At 39.9% G+C, this 16,889-nt stretch overlaps 1 protein-coding gene across 16 annotated transcripts in view; it reads right to left on the bottom strand.

The window, feature by feature from the left end:
- Positions 1 to 16,889, bottom strand: part of AADAC (arylacetamide deacetylase) — a 63,542-nt gene that overhangs the window by 5,453 nt on the left and 41,200 nt on the right. For 9 of the 16 annotated variants that reach the window (XM_064516478.1, XM_064516477.1, XM_064516479.1 and 6 more), the window contains 4 exons: positions 14,102 to 14,153; positions 12,975 to 13,277; positions 2,362 to 2,584; positions 975 to 1,044 (listed from right to left, as the gene is read on the bottom strand). In XM_064516478.1, the coding sequence (XP_064372548.1) occupies positions 975 to 1,044; positions 2,362 to 2,584; positions 12,975 to 13,112 (431 nt within the window). In that variant the 5' untranslated portion in view covers positions 13,113 to 13,277; positions 14,102 to 14,153. Of the gene's footprint in view, positions 1 to 974; positions 1,045 to 2,361; positions 2,585 to 4,657; positions 5,153 to 6,362; positions 6,485 to 8,127; positions 8,228 to 12,974; positions 13,278 to 14,101; positions 14,154 to 14,750; positions 14,925 to 16,889 lie in introns of all 16 variants that reach the window. The other 7 variants (XM_064516486.1, XM_064516476.1, XM_064516487.1 and 4 more) reach the window with 7 other exon arrangements.

The raw sequence follows: 16,889 nt of genomic DNA, 5'->3' as shown, positions 1-16,889 counted from the left end.
TCCTCAGGTGTTCTGCCCAGCACTGCAAAGAGCTTTCTGAGGTCAATTTTTTGAAAACGGTGTAAAATTAAAAACAGCATGTAAAAGTTATTAATAAATATCCAACAGATTAATTTATTATTAATTTTTAAACAAAAGCCTTGGCTTTTGTGCATCTACAGATATTTTTACGGTACATGATCTATCTTGTGTTGTATCTCATTTTGGCCATTTCATATATTTAAGAGCTCCATAGGAGCAAAGGTGGGGCAAGAGATACTGTAGAGTCTCTGCCTTTTCCAGAAGTTTGGGACAGCCTCTCAAATATATGGGGACTGATTCACTTTGGAGGCAAACAATATTCATTTTCCTGGGGGAGGACAGGCCTGCACACGTCATGCAGTAATCCCCTGGAAATGTCTTCCCAATGAGTTTTTGCATGGGTTTTTTGAGAGGGAAAATTATTTCCACCTTTATTTTTTTATACAATATTCATTTCATTGTGCAGGAGCACTGAAATGCATTAATTTAACACAGCTCCATCCAGTGATCTCTGCGAACCACCGGGGTTATACGCTCGGTGAGGGCAGGAGAGCAAGCACTGGGGACGTGACTTCCTGCCTTCCCAGCCCGTCACTGGCAGGTCATTACCACCTCTGCTCAGAGGGCTCATATGCAGTATGTGAAAATTCAGCATTAAAAAAGAAAGGAGAAAAGATTGCTAGTGCCTGTCCTAGCTGGTGAATCTTTATTAATTCTACAGAAATGGGAAATATCTGTTATTACAGTGGGCCAAACATTTTGTTAACCACCCAACTTCATAAAGCAATATCCAAAAATAAGCACCGGCCACCAATTCACCACTGTAACCTTGACAGCTTTTGTTTTCAAATACTTATTGCTAGCACAGCACATCATCTAAACAAAAGCTACTGCAAAATTACATAAATCAAAATGAATTAATTCATTCAATCCAGAAGTAGAATTTCTCTTACTCGACTGATACCACAACAGCATTTAACTGGTCTGCAGTCTTTCTTGACAGAAGGTCATAGGCTTTCATGCCTGAAATGAAATGAGTCACTCAAAATGTATTTCAGTACATTTAAGAAGGAACACACAAACAGCTACATGTTTCTCTTGGCAGAAGCTCCCCAGTTGCTTTCCAAAACCTCCACTGCTCTGTGCCTCTGCAACAGCGCAATGCAACTGCTGCACATGTGGCTTTGTCTAGAAGCACAAATAAATAAGTGAACCAACTATAGCTTGAACACTAGCCAAGAGTGCAAAGCATGAGAAAGCAACACATTATTTAAACTTAACAGCACTACACAACGCAAGGTCCTGAAGGCTCAGCTTCTATGGCAGAGAAAAATAGAAATGAAAGTTACACCAGGGGCCTGATTCAGCTTTCAGCTGCACATGTGCAATCACGCTGAAATTAAAGAGTTTGCCCAGGAAAAGAATTTGGCTCATTTACCTGGAGACTAGCAAATCAACAGCAGAAGAAGCAGCACTAAGTGAGCTATGGATTAGGTGCTGGGAATTTAAGCCATATCTAATACATTTATGATGCCAGTTTGGGTGATGGCTCATGAAGATCATTCACATTCATTTACATAAAGCACTGAACTACAATTAAAAAAAGAGAGGGATGCGCTCCAAGGGAGAACGTGACTGAGCAGGAGAGGAAAGATGAATCATGTCCATAAAATAACGATAGCAAAAGCATAGCACACAGAATTAAAATATTTTTAGAAGATCCTGCTGGAAATAACATGGAAGAAAACCAAGCATGAGATTGCCACTGATAGGAGAAGTGTAACTGAAACAAGAGAATCACACTTTCCCTCTTAGGAGAACACACATGAGAAATAAAGATGCAGTAGAAGACTTTCATATGGAAAACTCCCCCAAATAGATTTCAAGAGGCAGTAAATACTTCCTGTCCTTCCCCAACACACTCCTGATCCTGAGGGGAAGCTCCCAGAGAGAGCAAGAGTTATGGGGAAGTTTCTGGAAATCAAATTTCTGGTAAGCAAACAAAACTCCATCTCTGCATCTCCATTTGATTTTCCAGTTCTTTTTATGCCTATTTGGATGTTCTTTTCTTTATTAAGGTACCCATTCTTGCTCTTTTCTCCCAACAATACCACATAACAAAACCAGGTGCTACAGATAAAACACAGCCATTACAGAAACCGAGCAGTGGGACCAGACCCTTTGTACTCCTCAAGATGTACTCACCACCCTTTCCCAACCTCGCGCAAACACCAGTTCCCTTATCCCGTCCGTGGCAAATCTCATAAAAACAAAAGGCAATAATTAAGATTAACCATGGAGTTCCATACAGATCCACAGCACTTACAGAAAAGAGCTTACCTGTTCCTCCTACACACCATCCTCCACCGTGAAAGTAAACCATGCCCCTCTTCAATCCACTCGACTGCTTTCTGGGCAAATATAAGCGAACTGGAACATTACTGAACTCCGTGTCTGTCACAGTGACGTTTTCATCTGACGTTGGTGGCACGTATTCAACAACCGTGATCAGCATTAGAGCTTCCATATAGTGCATCAGACCCAGCCACTCGACAAAGCCAGCCTAAAATCGAAGAGAAGAGAAAAACTGAGTATTGTAAATGCAGCCTTAGTCCCTCTCTGAGATCAAATTTCTATCAAGCCATTTTCTGCTCTGTATAGGTCTATATAAAGTTGCTATAGAAGTCACTAAAGAAAATGCCACTGACTTGGAGGAGTAATTGTATCAGATTGTCGTACTATTCAATTCCCTTATTTCCCATTCACATCCATATGCTGCAAAGCTCAGCCTCAGAAGTGGGTGGAAGGCAGGCTGAGGGACACCACCGCTTGTTATTATTAAGACAGAGTGTATGAACTAGAATAAGGTGACTGGAAGCATGGGCACAGAGCATAAGTTTCAGCAGGAACATGACCAGAGATCTAGAGGAAAGGAAACTGCTCAAATCTCCTGAGACCCAATATAAGGGTCTGCTCAATGAGCCTGACTTCCCAGTTTTCCCAGAGAGTTACCACAAAACCAAACATAATACCTGCTCCTGTGATCAACTCCAGAAGCAAAAACAGGTAGTAGTTTCAGGATGCTGAGGACACTGGGGCACAGGTACAAGGAAACAACAATTTGACTTCAAGCTGCACAGCAATTTTTAATGATTGGTTCCATCCCAACGGACAAAGAGCATCATTTACAGACGAGTATCCTTACATTATTAAAAGGAAACATTTTCTCTACTTTGAGATATTAAAAAAGCATAAATATATTCTTGCCAAATTTACCCCAGCCCAACTGTTTCATTTCATTTTGCATTAAACAATTCTATTGTTTACCTACTTTATGTCTTTCTATATAATGAAGAAGTGTTATTTCTGAGTGGCAGAGTAAAAATTACGAGTAGTATTTACTGCCCATTGCACAAGCTCTTTATGAGTCAGGAGGGGATATAAAAAACTCCATCGTACTACATGTGCCATTATGCCTTCTAAAACTATTTCTTGTTCCATTCTCCTCAAGCACAACCCAGCTGTGAGTCATGCAAAACCTCTATTACAACAATTTGATATTTCACAATAAAAAGGGAAAAGTAATGCTAGCACTAATTTACTGATTTCCATCAGCCATCTGTCAGTGAAGCACACATTCCTTGCTGGATAAACTGGGCAAAACTATAGTTCTGATTGCCCTCATCACTAGGATCACACCACAGACATCTAACAGTTCAACCTGTGCCGAAAGTCTCCCTTGCTGGGGATATGTGGTATACCGTCACCATGCAGCCAAGCGACAAAGACTGCAGCCTAACTCTTGCAGAAGTCAATTCCAATAATACGAGAATTTGAAAAGAAAGTCAGGCCATAAGAGAATTTTCCACCAAGAGGAGGAAGAACAGTAAAGACAATGCTAACTGATATTACTGTAGCCTGACAGATGTATTAGTCTGGCATTGTTAAAAATACCCCTAAAATTAATTAAAAACTTTTTTTTTCAAGAAATTCAAGAAGAAAAATTTTTTCAGTGTGTCGTCCTCTGTAATGGAAAAACTAAAAGAGATCATTATCTATGTGGAGCAGCCATAGGAAAGAAAAAGCCTTCCTAGGAAACTTCTCTGAAGTCTGTTAACAGAAGAAGAAAGATGTGATTCACGGAATTAGGAATCAAGGAATGGCCAAATTTTAATGCATATATTTTGTATGAAATTCTAGGTTTCTAAATCAAATTACAATTATTCTAAACTTCTAAATAAAAAAAAAAACCCTAACAACTAAACCTGCAGGTAAAATGCATGCTCCAAAGGTTGGTATTTGGCAGCCATGGCTTCTCTGACATCATGTTGGTTTACACAGACCAAAGTATTTCCTTAAGTCCCTTTCACTCAGACAATTTTAAACCCTGAACATAGCTTTTTTCAAAATTATGTTAGCATTCATTATAAGCTTGGATACTACTGTAAGTGAATGCACCATTTTTGAAACATGAGATGAATTCCTCTAAGTTCCAGTGAGCTCCAGGCTCTAACAACCACATCATGCAAAAAAGTTAATTCAGTTCACAGTTCCTACTTTCCATGCATTTTTCATTTTGAAAAAAGCAGAGCCTATCTCAAGATTGTTCATTATTTCAGACAACATTATAACATACCTTCCTCATATGTCCTATTCCTAAGCTGAACTATCCCAAGCCTCTCAACATTTCTTCCTCCACACGACAGCTCCATTCTCACACACATATCATTGCTGTTTTTCCACTCCGCAGTTTCTGCTTTGAGGCGACGAGACCGGTGCTCTGCCTGATACCTCCATGAAGCCGCAATGCTGGTATTTGAATAAGCATTCATTTTATGAGATACTGGTATAGAGCATGTTCGTGAAACGCCACCAGTTATCCAAGTTGTGCCATGTCTCCTTTGCACTATGGAAGTGTAGACTGCCCCCTTAGCCTTTTTCCTTTGCAGATAATTAAGAACAGTTGTTACCACTTGCAAGGGACAAGCTGCCTAGAAAAGCAGCAGCTCCCTCATTTCTTCTGTGCCCCCCCTCCAAGGGATGCTCAGTTGCTTTGTCTGTCTGTCTGTCTGTCAGGGGCAATAGCCCTGCACAGCTCCCGTTACACTCCTTTGCTTTTCATGACAGCTTCCTGCAGAAAAGGAAAAACAGCAGTCTTGACACAACCAAGTTGCATATACAAACCTCTAATTAACCTTTTACCGCTCATCCTAGAAGGGTATTAAAGCTGCAGCCTTCACTCGCCCTGGGCCCTCGGCGCAGAGCAGCGCTCCGGGCAGGACCAGAGCGGCACGCTCGGTGCACCCTCGCCTTGCCCGGCACGCTCCTCTCCCAGGCCGGCCCTGCCGCGGCGCTCCCAGCCTGCCGGGCTGGTCTAAGCAGACCAGCAAGCACGGGGCAGCTCCAGCACGCCGCGTTAAGTTAAGGAGGGGTTAACCTGGCCATGTCACTGCAGAGCAAAGGAGAGCTGCACGAGGTCCGGAGCTTTGAGTTCAAAGACGTCATCTTAATTAGTGCCAAAGCAAGCAGTCATCGTTAAGAATGTATTCAGTCTTTTATTAAGCATACAGAAAATAAAAGAAATACGGTTGAAGTATTTGAAATGTAAAGCATAAAATGAATGCTTTCCTCCAGTAAAAATTAATTATTTCCTCTTCCACACTGAGGAAGCTCGCAAAGAAAAACTCTTGAGTTTTTTGCTGGTAAAAGACGATAGTAATTGCTCATTTTAATAAAATCTAAGTCTGTTCAAAATGGATGGAAGCTGTTGTTGTAAAAGCCCAAAGCAGCTTTCTCAAACCAGAATGAACTATGCACAAGCAGAGGAAAAAGCAGAAGAAAGAAAAGACAGCAGATAGATGGCAAAGGACGAATGGAGGTGGGAACGAGAACAGGAGCGAATGTCCTGGGAAGGGCTGGGGCATCCACCCCCGAGCGGCTGGGCAGCACGTGCCGGCCCGGCTGCAGAGCTCGGAGGGAGATCACGTTCACCAAGCAAAGTCTTACAGAGTCCTGCGAGTGATTCTTTTATGTTGTTTTTAAGAATAATTCAGTTTTCTTCATCTTTATACATCACTGATTTCTCCAGAACAACTTCTAATGTCCACAAGTTGAATTTACCATTTCATGGCATACGGGAACAAATTATGTCGCGGTAAACTGGCATTTGGATCTCCACAGCACTAGCAGGCCCCCAGCCCGCTGCCCATACGGGTGCACACGATAAAAGCCCAGCAACGTTTTCCCTTTCCGCATGGACACACAACTCCGCTTCTGCTGCAGGCTCAGACCGCGCAGATTGGCCGTTACCGCAGACGCCTTAACACACCATAAACCCACACCCGGGCTGCTTCGCAGGGTGCATTCACGAAGCCGTTCCCTTAAAGGACAGGCTTTCTCTGCAACGCAGCTACCCAGGCAAGTTCACAGTGCTGTAAGCCAATGCCAGCTGTTTTCTGTTTCACTGTAATACAAACACAAATAAAAGATGTAGGCCTTTAATTTTTCTTAATGGTTTGGTTATGTGAAACACCTTTCGCACTACTGAGGCAGTCAACAGTTAACAGTGCATATTTCACATTCCTTGATAAGAGGTTTAAATATTAATCGTCACTAGCCTGAAAGGTCTCTGTTCACAGACCAATGATCTAACAAAAAACTGAATCTTTGATATACAAGAGCAACTCAAAGCAAAAGCATTTCTAAAAGTATTTGGTATTGACTGAGTTAGAAATGTAGATCCCAACTAATCATTCCAAAAAACAATACCTAGACAAAGCCAAATGTCACATTTCCTCACTGCTATCTCAGAGAAGTAGCTATAACTAAAGACAACGTGACCAATACTTGTTCACATATAAATCTCATTGGTTTTTTTCTTCTTTTTTCCTCTTTCAGTGGATTAAATGGTTTATAAAGAAACTTATTTCTTGTGTTGCTTTTAAAATATTGGAAATATATCCTAAAAGCACATTAGAAACCTGTAATGCACAAACAAATGACATAAGAGTAACGTTATAATGACTGGAAGACAGATAAATGCCTTACTTCCTATACTCCGAATGATACTTCTTAAAAAAAAAAAAAAAGGGGCATTTTCATTGTAAGCAAGCGATACAGCCTGGTTAAGAAACTGACTGTGGTCACAGTCATGTGCAATGACTGCAATATGAACAGCACGTATCATGGGCAGCCTCGTTGAAAGCACAGTATTTTTTGGCAATGGTCTATTGGAGCTATTTTCAGCTAAAAGATGTAGAAATAGCAAGGAGTGCAGAAGTGTGTATCCCTAATGATTTAGGAGCATTATATTATCTAATGCCTAATGATACGTTACGCAATAGCTTTCATTGCTAGCTAGGTGTTTTTAATGACTAAGATTTGGAAAGCAGATTACTACACATAATCATTCTGATTCATGAAGCAAAAGAATTTGCTCTTTATAGTAAAAGTCTGATGTATGTTATGAAAGAATAAAGAGCTCCTTAGCATTATTTGATGCTAACACTAACTTAATTTTCTTCCTATAAATAATTCTGATATCCTCATCGTGTGAATTAAATTCTTCTGAAAATTCACAAAATGCTAAATCTATGCAGGTGACTGTGCAGGTAATTTATAACCAGTGTTAATTTAACACTCAGAGTGTGGACTGCAGTCTTCGCCCATTTTCATCAATACAAATTCTGTTCAGTTGCACTGCAACTATTTTATGTACTCATCCACATTGTAACTATTCAGTAGGCATGGAAATCTGCTGTCCCTTACTTGGGTAACCTAGTAGGATATAGTTTTAGATAACTGAGTGGGTCTAACCACATCACTTCACAATGAAATAAAGAGGTTCAAGAGAGCAATTCTGCACTGGCACACAAAACAAATTAGATTATAGAACAGATATGTTCTGTCTATAAATTCTAATATTTTGCTAATTATACCAAAAGACAAAAGGATACAGACTAAGATGCTGTAGTCTTTTTGTATTCTAGATCATAGACTTTGACCAAGATACCCCTTAAGGAGGTCAAAGCATTCTGCTAAAGCAGTGGATTTCAGCTTTCAGATCTGGCCACTAAAAGGAAGTGGAATGATAAAGGTGACACCAACCTCATCAGTAAAAAATATAAATACTCCCGGATGATCTTCTGAATTTGTGGAAAACTTCTTATTCGCCTCAAAACTGACAAGGCTGTATCTCAGCAGGCACCTGTGAAAAACTCTGTGACTGACATTAAAAGGATACAGAAAACGACACTAAAGTGGAATTAGTTGTTAAATTATATTCCAGTGTTCAACGATGTAGTTGCTTGGATGCATTTACATCTGCCACACTCAGGGTGGCATGAGATGTCTTATTCAAAGGCTCTATAGGCAAATTTGTGGAAGATCATAAAAGAGACCTCAAAACTGAATAGAATTGAAGAGAGTTAGGGCCTTGCTCTGGATTAGGCTTTGGCTTAAGGGAATGTTGTGGCTGGTTTGATCTGCTATCCAGACCACTAAAACTTTCTCCATATCAGTAATAAGGCTGTTTCACTTATCATTCGTGTGTTCACTGGAGTAGCACTTCTAATTTCCTTCAAGAACTTTTCCTTTGCATTCACAACTTGGCCAACCGTTTGGCACAAGAGGCCTAGCTTTTGGCCTGTCTTGGCTTTCAACGTTTTCCTCACCAAGCTTAATCATCTCTAGCTTTTGATTTAAAGTGAGAGACGTGCCACTCTTCCTTTCAGTTGAACACTTAGAGGCCATTGTAGGGTTATTAATTGGCCTAATTTCAATACTGCTGTTTCTCAGGGAATAGGGAGGCCTGAGGAGAGAGACAGAGACGGGGGAATAGCCGGTCGGTGGAGCAGTCAGAACACAGACAACATTTATCAATTAAGTTCACTGTCTTTATGGGCACGGTTTGTGGCGCCCCAAAACAATTACAATAGTAACATCAAAGATCACTCATCACAGATCACCGTAACAGATAAAATAATAATGAAAGAGTCTGAAATATTGCGAGAATTACCAAAATGTGACACAGAGACACAAAGTGAACACACGCTGTTGGAAAAATGGTGCCGACAGACTTGCTCAGCGCAGGGTTGCCCCAAACCTTCAATTTGTAAAAACCACAATATCTGCGAAGCACAATAAAGCGAAGCGCAATAAAACGAGGTATGCCTGTATCAACATCAGCAAAACACTGGAGACAGTGTAGGTATTGCAACAGAAAAGCTATCGACCTCCTAAGCCAGCTCCTCCTCCAACTACAGTTACTGGCTGCTTGGTTCTTTCATAACCACATGTAACAGGTTGCTGCAAGTTATTTCACAAAAGACTTCACATAACTGTCAATTGTACAGCAATATAGACAATTGTTATAGATATCTTTAAAGCTAAATCTTAGCCTATATGTTACCTGAATGTAAAAACATATATTAGATTAAACTCAAAACAGGATCGAGTTTAATGACAAATAAACTAGTCCAGACTGGTACAGAACATTTTAGGATGTTTAGCTTTCCAAGAGTTGTGTTATTCTTCCCAAGAAGAATGTAAAATATACATATATATATAAAGATATATAAAGATACAGATATATATATATATATATCTTTAATTGATCATCTCTTGAAAGATATAACAATTCATCAGACTGTGTTTGATGTTGTGAAGTGTTACAATCTAATCATCCTCGCTTTGCTTTTTGTAATTGCTATTTTCCTTTAAATTATATTTTAAAATCCCATAATTCAGGCTCAGTTTCCAAAAGTTACAAAGAAACCAAATTAGTGAAAGGAAAAAAAAATAGCATTTTAGAAGTCTCTAATATCATGCAGGCCACTCTCTATGGAAATGATAGGATTTCCAAGACTGAAGAGCAAGAGGCCATCAGACAACTCTGTCCTATTCAACTGCAATTGCCTCACACTCCATCTCCTTCGCTTAGGGACAGAAACAAGGTTCCTGTAGAATTGCTAGGAAAAGGGGATGGGAGCTCTTAGCAGAGCTTTCTTTAAAAAAGTAGAAGCTGTTCTCTCTGTGTCTTAAACTTCTAATTATTATAACTTATACATTTCAATTAGAATGGTTATTGCTTTTAATTAGACTGAGCTGCTGCAGATGTTTAACTGAATTCACATTCAGACATCAAGATAAAAGTAAACAGACTTCACAAAAAAAGCTGAGGATCTGTTGAAGATCAAGCCTTTCTGAAAATTAAGCCTTTATTTAAAGAATCTAACGAATCTGAATATGGATTTATGTGCCTACATTTTGAATGTTCAAATTCAAAAGTCCACCTTAAATGCAAGACGTACTATAGACTTCTATCTTTGGACTTCTAAAGTACCCAGTACTATGCACTACATCCTTCAAAATGGATTTTCTTGTGAAAACAGTACAGTATATTTAAGGCATTCTGCATTAGTTACTTCAACAAACTAAACTCTTGTTGAAAACAGCACTAACTTCCACACACTTCCATTTAATTTCTAAAACTGAGAATTATTAAATACACTTTTAACATAAATACATTTTTAGAGGGTTCTTCAGGAGTATCTAACCGCATGGGTTTTAAGGGCATGTATCGTTTATCTTCAGTGGCCAAAATATTTTTCAAAACCTGTTGCTAGACCTGTTAACTCATGAACTCTGAAAGTAGAATACAGGTAATACTACCTGTTCCTTATAAACTTTGAAGAGCACACAACCACCTTTCACAGTGCTCTGGAGATAGGCCTTAGAGTGTCAAATGAATGTAGCTGCAAATATTATTAGGAAGACCAGTAAAACTGTTCAGTCTGCTCATTTACAGATGAGTTATTTCTTCATTCCCCAAAGTAAGAGAAACCTCCTGGGTTCTCCTGTCACGGGTCTTGTACTAATGGTAACAAACTCTATGACTCAGAGCGGAAGCATCTTCTCAGTCCTACCAATTTGTCCCACTTTACTCCTTCTTTCCTCCCAGTAGCCATGGGTTTACAACTCAAAATGGAACGTGTACTTAACAGGTCATGAAAAACAGTATTAATACTGTTTGTGCACAGCTGGAATGATTGTAATGATGCCAAACTCTGATGATGCCATCAGTTTTTCTTACACCAGTAACCTTAGCCAAACAGCTTGAAGCCAAATCTCTCAGAGAGAGAATCACATGTTACATCTTGAAAACCTGGAGAGAAGCTCAGTGGAGTCTTATTATCAGGTATTTTTTAATAAGGATTCCTATTGTCTAATATCCTTGCATGACAAAAAAACCCTTTTGATACTATATCCAGGAACTACATTTTCTTTCTTCTCTCTTTTTCATCTCTCGCCACTTAAAACCTCAAACTTACTGAGCAGATGCCAGACATAATGAAAACATTGCTGCTGCTTTCTAAGCCTCTGCAATTTCTCTGTCTACTCCCTTTTCGCATGGGATAACTACATGAATTTAGGCTTAAGATTTTACACTTCAGTTAGGCCTTTATAAATGCTTTCAAACTTGCCAAGAAAATGAGAAAGATCTTGATTACTATGGAGAATAGAAGTTATTAAACAAGTTAATGCTGGAAAATGAGATGCAAGACGAAAACAAACCAGGAAGTGGCTAAAAGTCTATTAGATTATGAGCAAACGCAAAAGACCACACACTGCCTCCTTCTGCTGCGAACGATGGTCTGCTGAAACAGAAGTCTCTGCAAACGGACAGTAGCTTTTAGATACTGTCTAAAAGTGGGATGTTAAGGAGACATCCAAAGAACACAGGCACTCATTGCTTCACCAGAAAAACAAAAAAGAGGTGGCTACAATGGACTTCTGTAATCATATCCACTATGTTTTCAGTTGAACATCACAAAAGGCAAAATCCCAAACTCATACACTTCTTAGCATACAGCCTGGGTGTCTGCAGCCTGCTCCGGACAACCCTCTCAGCAACAGCTGTCAAGCAAAATTAGAAACCTCTCTCATGGTTCCTTATATCCTTTTGATACATTTTCATGAAGGAGGAAAAAGTCTCAAAACATTTCTAGCCATCCAGAGAGATATCTACAACACCCCAAAAAATCCCCTTCATCTTTGACCTCATGTCTGAACTTCGGTGAACCTGCTGCAGTCACCATTGGACACTAAGTACAGGCTGGTTTCAAAACAGTTCAGCGTACTTAGGAGGTGGGAACCGTAGCACTTATTTACGCATGGTGTACAGGCTCACAAATTATTTACTTAGGTTTGAAATGGCTTTTGCTTCATTTCAGTGATGTTATGCAGCCAAGGACATAATACGTAAAAATAGCACAAAAAGACATAAGGACTACGATGTCAGTAAATACATCCTGTGTAACTATAGATGGGGTACAATACCTGTTCCTTTCCAGACTATAGCATATGGTTCTGGGCTGCTTAGCTAGACACCATCTTTTGTATGAGGCAAGATTACAGTTAGTTTTCACATTGTTATAAAAATATTGTTTAATTTCTACATACTTTAGCATTAACACCCCTACAACTAGCTTTGTTTATTTTTAAGCTCATGCTGCCAGTAGATTTCTACAAAACTGCAGAGATGAACAGTATTTAAAAAGTGACCCACTTTTTCTTTCTGACAACCAGTATAACATCTCTGAGGAAGTTCAATATACAGGTTTAGAGCAAAAAGGAAAAAATTTAAGGAGCAGTACTTCAGCTATAAAGGATTCTAAAGCAAAATAAACTTAAGTTTGTACTTAATCATATCCACATTAATATATCCCATTTTTAGTTCATTTCTGTGTCCTTTTTTCCAGATTATATAATGAAATATTTTCTAACAGTTTCTTCAGAGTCATAGTTAGTTACACACTTGATTTCAGACACTACTACACTTGACTTCGGATATTCTCCATGGACCCACTAATAAGGTCCCTTCTCTTTAATTTTTTCCTTCCTGTGTTAATATTTTTACTCAAACCCAGTACCTAAAAGAATTTTAAACTTACCAGATGCCCTACAGTTCTGAATTCAGCAGTTATGAGCATCAGTTTCCAGCGGTCCTGGAAATTCTCTGGCAGGGGTGTATAGATGTAGTAAGCAATAAGAGCAGAGGCAATGAAGAGGCATAGTGATTTAGTTCCCATGTTCTACAAAAATATTTCCTTCGAGACTGATCAGATTAAGTGTTCTCGCCGACTCTTAAGAGTTACAAGCCAGCACAGGCTGATAGGGCAAAGTTAATCTGCTGTTATGTTTGGATCACGGCCAGGAGGTGAGCTCTCATCTGATCACACTGAGCAGAGGTTTTTCTGATATGCAGGGAGAAAACATGTTTCATTAGCAGCCACTCAGAGCAGACTGAGTCAACATTTTAACTCAAGATTAAACATCAAGGCTCATAAACAGCCATCACCTTCACTTTGGCATTTGGCAACAATAGCTAGCAGGAAGGCTTCAGAGGAAAAAAAAGACTGTTAAAAAATAAGGAACAGAATGCTGCCTGTGAACTAAGGGCTGCTGCAAAGTGACGGTCAAAGGCAAACGTATTTATTGAACATTCACGAGCTATTAGTTTCTTTATCATAATGTAGCATGAGCCTGAATTTAGTGCAAACACCTACCAGTTTAAAGAGATACTAAACACCTTTAATGGATCAGACCAAATAACCATATAAATCCACTGTCTTTTTTCACACAATACTCAATAATTGTTGCTCCGGGAAGACTAAACTCTTTATCTTGTAATTATATACGGAGTCAACTGTGCAATAATGTTTTGCAGAAAAAAAAATCTTTCATAATCTTTACAGGGCTTCTAGTTAATACTTGAGAGATGAGATTTAATTGTCACTGTGCTCAGGATGAAAAGATTTCTGTCCATCTCTCAGAGGTAACTACTTCTGCATAAAGAAATGAATTCAGAGATAGGTAATAATTCCACTATGGAAATGTGACAAGCACAATAAAAACTGGGTAAGAAAAATGGATAAAGCACCAAGGGCCCTGCTTTAAAGACAAAATGGAAAGGTAAAAAACTCTAAAGAGGAGGAGGAAACTTCAGTCAGTCTACCAAATGTTTTGCTTAATTAAGTTCTGGGCACCATCAAAATATTCAGCTGCTTTAAAAATCTACCTGTGCTATCACTCCTCAGGCAGGAAGGGAACATCTTGTACTCCTTCTGGTCCTGCAACAAAGCAGCAAGGTCAAGGCTTAGCATTCTTGATACTACTCCAACAAAAACCAAGAAAACATCTTTGTGGTCACTCTCCATGTGTATTGAAGATCAGTACTAGATGTGAGCACAAAATCTTTTCCCTTTACATTGATCTCTTCTCCCCAACACAACTCAAGAGGAAAGAAATGTTACTGGCTCCCTCACAGAGAGGCAGGACAAATCCCGTTTTCTCTTTTTCACAGCTTGCATCACCCATTTCTCGGGAACGGGCTACTGAAGTTCAGAGGCAAAATGTAGGTAAAAGCTATATTTCAGACTCTGGGGAAAAGAAGTCAGCCTGGTGAAAAAGAAGAGTGGAGGGAAGCAGCTCTGTCCTCCCTCTGTTCCTCCCCAGGCAGCAGCATTAGCTTTCAGGTCAGATTTCCTTACACGCGCAACTCTTGCAGGTTTGGAGCTGACAAACCACATGGAGAAAAGGACACGGCAAGGTTTCAAACTACTAAAAAACTATTCGTAATGTTTTGCCACAGTTCAGAAACATTTCATCATTTTCTTGCAAGCATGGGTGTGAACTCACAGCACACAGGTACTACGCACCGTGCTTACCCTCAGGTCACCTTTGGCTCACGAGTATTCACGATGCCCAGTCTTCTCTCCCGAAAAGGCACGGGGGGGGAGGCAGACTGCTGCGCGGGTGCCCGGGAGCCGTCGCAGCAGCCCCTCGCAGGCACCCTTCCTCCTCCAGCAAGCCAACGCAGCACTCTACCCTACTGACTGCTGCTGGATGAATGGAGTGACAAACCGAATTCACCGTTTGTTCATGGCCATCCTAAAACATCAACTTCAACATTTAACTGCATACATCGTACAAATTTTATTGGAGCCCAAGCTGTAGAAAAGACCAGCTAAGAGGGCACAAGACTCCCCTCAAATGGTGGGAGGGAGGTGCCGAATTAAAGCAAACGTGCTCTGTCGGTGCCGTCTGTAACCTTTGCAGGTGCACAGCAGGGAAAGCTGAAGGGGCAAAAAAGGGCAAGTTAGGAAAGCGCTTGGGAGATATTTTGAATACCTAAGTATCTCATTTTGAGTCTGACTGGACACAAATAGAATATTGTTTTCAAACAGTGTAAATCTTCAGGAAATTACATTTGGTACACATAACTGCGAGCATAAGACGCAACAGGTCCACGCTCTCTACCATACCTACACCAGAGAGTAACAAACATACTAAAATACAGCTCAGTTCCAGTTCCATGCAGCCATTACCCTTCATGTTACTCAAATGCCTAGCCTCCACATTGCTGCTTCCTTTCAGAGCCTTACACCACCACCATCATAGTTTTCTGTTGCATGACACATTTTTCCATTAGCCATTTATTTTCTAAAGCAAACAATCCTAGTTTTACTAGTCTTCCTGAACATAATGTACCAAAAAAAAGATCCATTCAGTGTGGCCTCATTTGTATCTTCTGCATTTTAATACATTCTAGCTTATGGTATTTCAGACAATGAGGAAAGAAAAAAAATATGTAACACAAATGTAAATGCATTAAAGGCCAAGGCTAAAACTGTAATTGAAATAAAAGTACAGCCACTGCAGCGCTGCCTGGAGCTAGCGTTTCCTGCAGTAGAAGCCATTTGCTCCATGACGAATGCGTGGACTCAGGTAGGACTGCCAATCGCTGCATGCTGCACAGGCGTGTAAAGATTTGAATGAACTAGCTCAGACACTGGCCCACTACCTCAACAAATAGGTATTGCTGTATCAAACTGAATTTTCAAGTTGTGATGTGGAAGGAAAGACTAGGTGGGCTTCTAACTCGTATCTGTGCATAAAAGTAATACCTTCATCCCTCTCCACTTCTGGTGTACTTTGGAGCCTGCTGTGAAAAAAGATAAACCACGTCAACAAAGTTCAGTACCAAAGGACACCTAGAAAACTGCTCCTTTTTTTAGGTAATCAATACCACGAAACAAACTTTCTTAAAGCAAAAAATATCGGCAAGACTGTCCAGCAAAAAAGTATTTTCTAGCCTAAATTGGGAATAATTAAGTAAAATCTAGTTGTGACCCAGCCCACAAGGAGACTTCAACAAGTGATCAATCAGAGACTGTAGTACAATCCTCTTATCCACCTTTAATGCCTGCTGTTGTCAGTAGGATCTGTTTCTAGAGAAAGAAAATGAGTAAGATGGGTAAAGTTACTAGCATCCAACCTATTGCAAGATATTCTTTTTCCCTGTACGTTACTTGTAGATTCAGTAGCTGTATCAAGGTACTTGAGCTCAGGGTTAGGGTACAGCCTTAAAGCAGGAGTACAAAAGTGGCTTATGCCAACACTCTAGAAAGACAAATATGGTCTCCTGTCAATGAAATGCAAGAGAGATGCAAGTTTATTATGTTTCTGTATCATTATGTTTATTTAATTTTTATGATTTTAACGGTCTGTTTCTTTTGGAATAACAAACATCCTTGCAGTTTTAAAACACCAGCCAGTTTCTTCTCATTATTGTACTACAGTTCTAGCAGGTCACCAGTACATATGAACGTGGACGCTTGCCACTTGGCATACCCCATTGCTTCCTTGGGTTCCTCCTTCAGTTCGTTTGCAGGACCGTAAGTTTGCATGTAGTCTGCGTGACCTACGAGCAGCTCCGCCAGATTCATTGTCTAAATTGCTGTGGTACCAAAGCCCGACAGGGACAGATTTAGCAGACTATGGATTGTGACTGCTGGTCCAACAGG

The sequence above is a fragment of the Dromaius novaehollandiae genome, chromosome 9, assembly GCF_036370855.1.
Source record: "Dromaius novaehollandiae isolate bDroNov1 chromosome 9, bDroNov1.hap1, whole genome shotgun sequence".
In the NCBI taxonomy this organism is placed as follows: domain Eukaryota; kingdom Metazoa; phylum Chordata; class Aves; order Casuariiformes; family Dromaiidae; genus Dromaius; species Dromaius novaehollandiae.
Note: the sequence above shows the minus strand (reverse complement) of the source record. Positions and strands in the feature narration are given on the sequence as shown.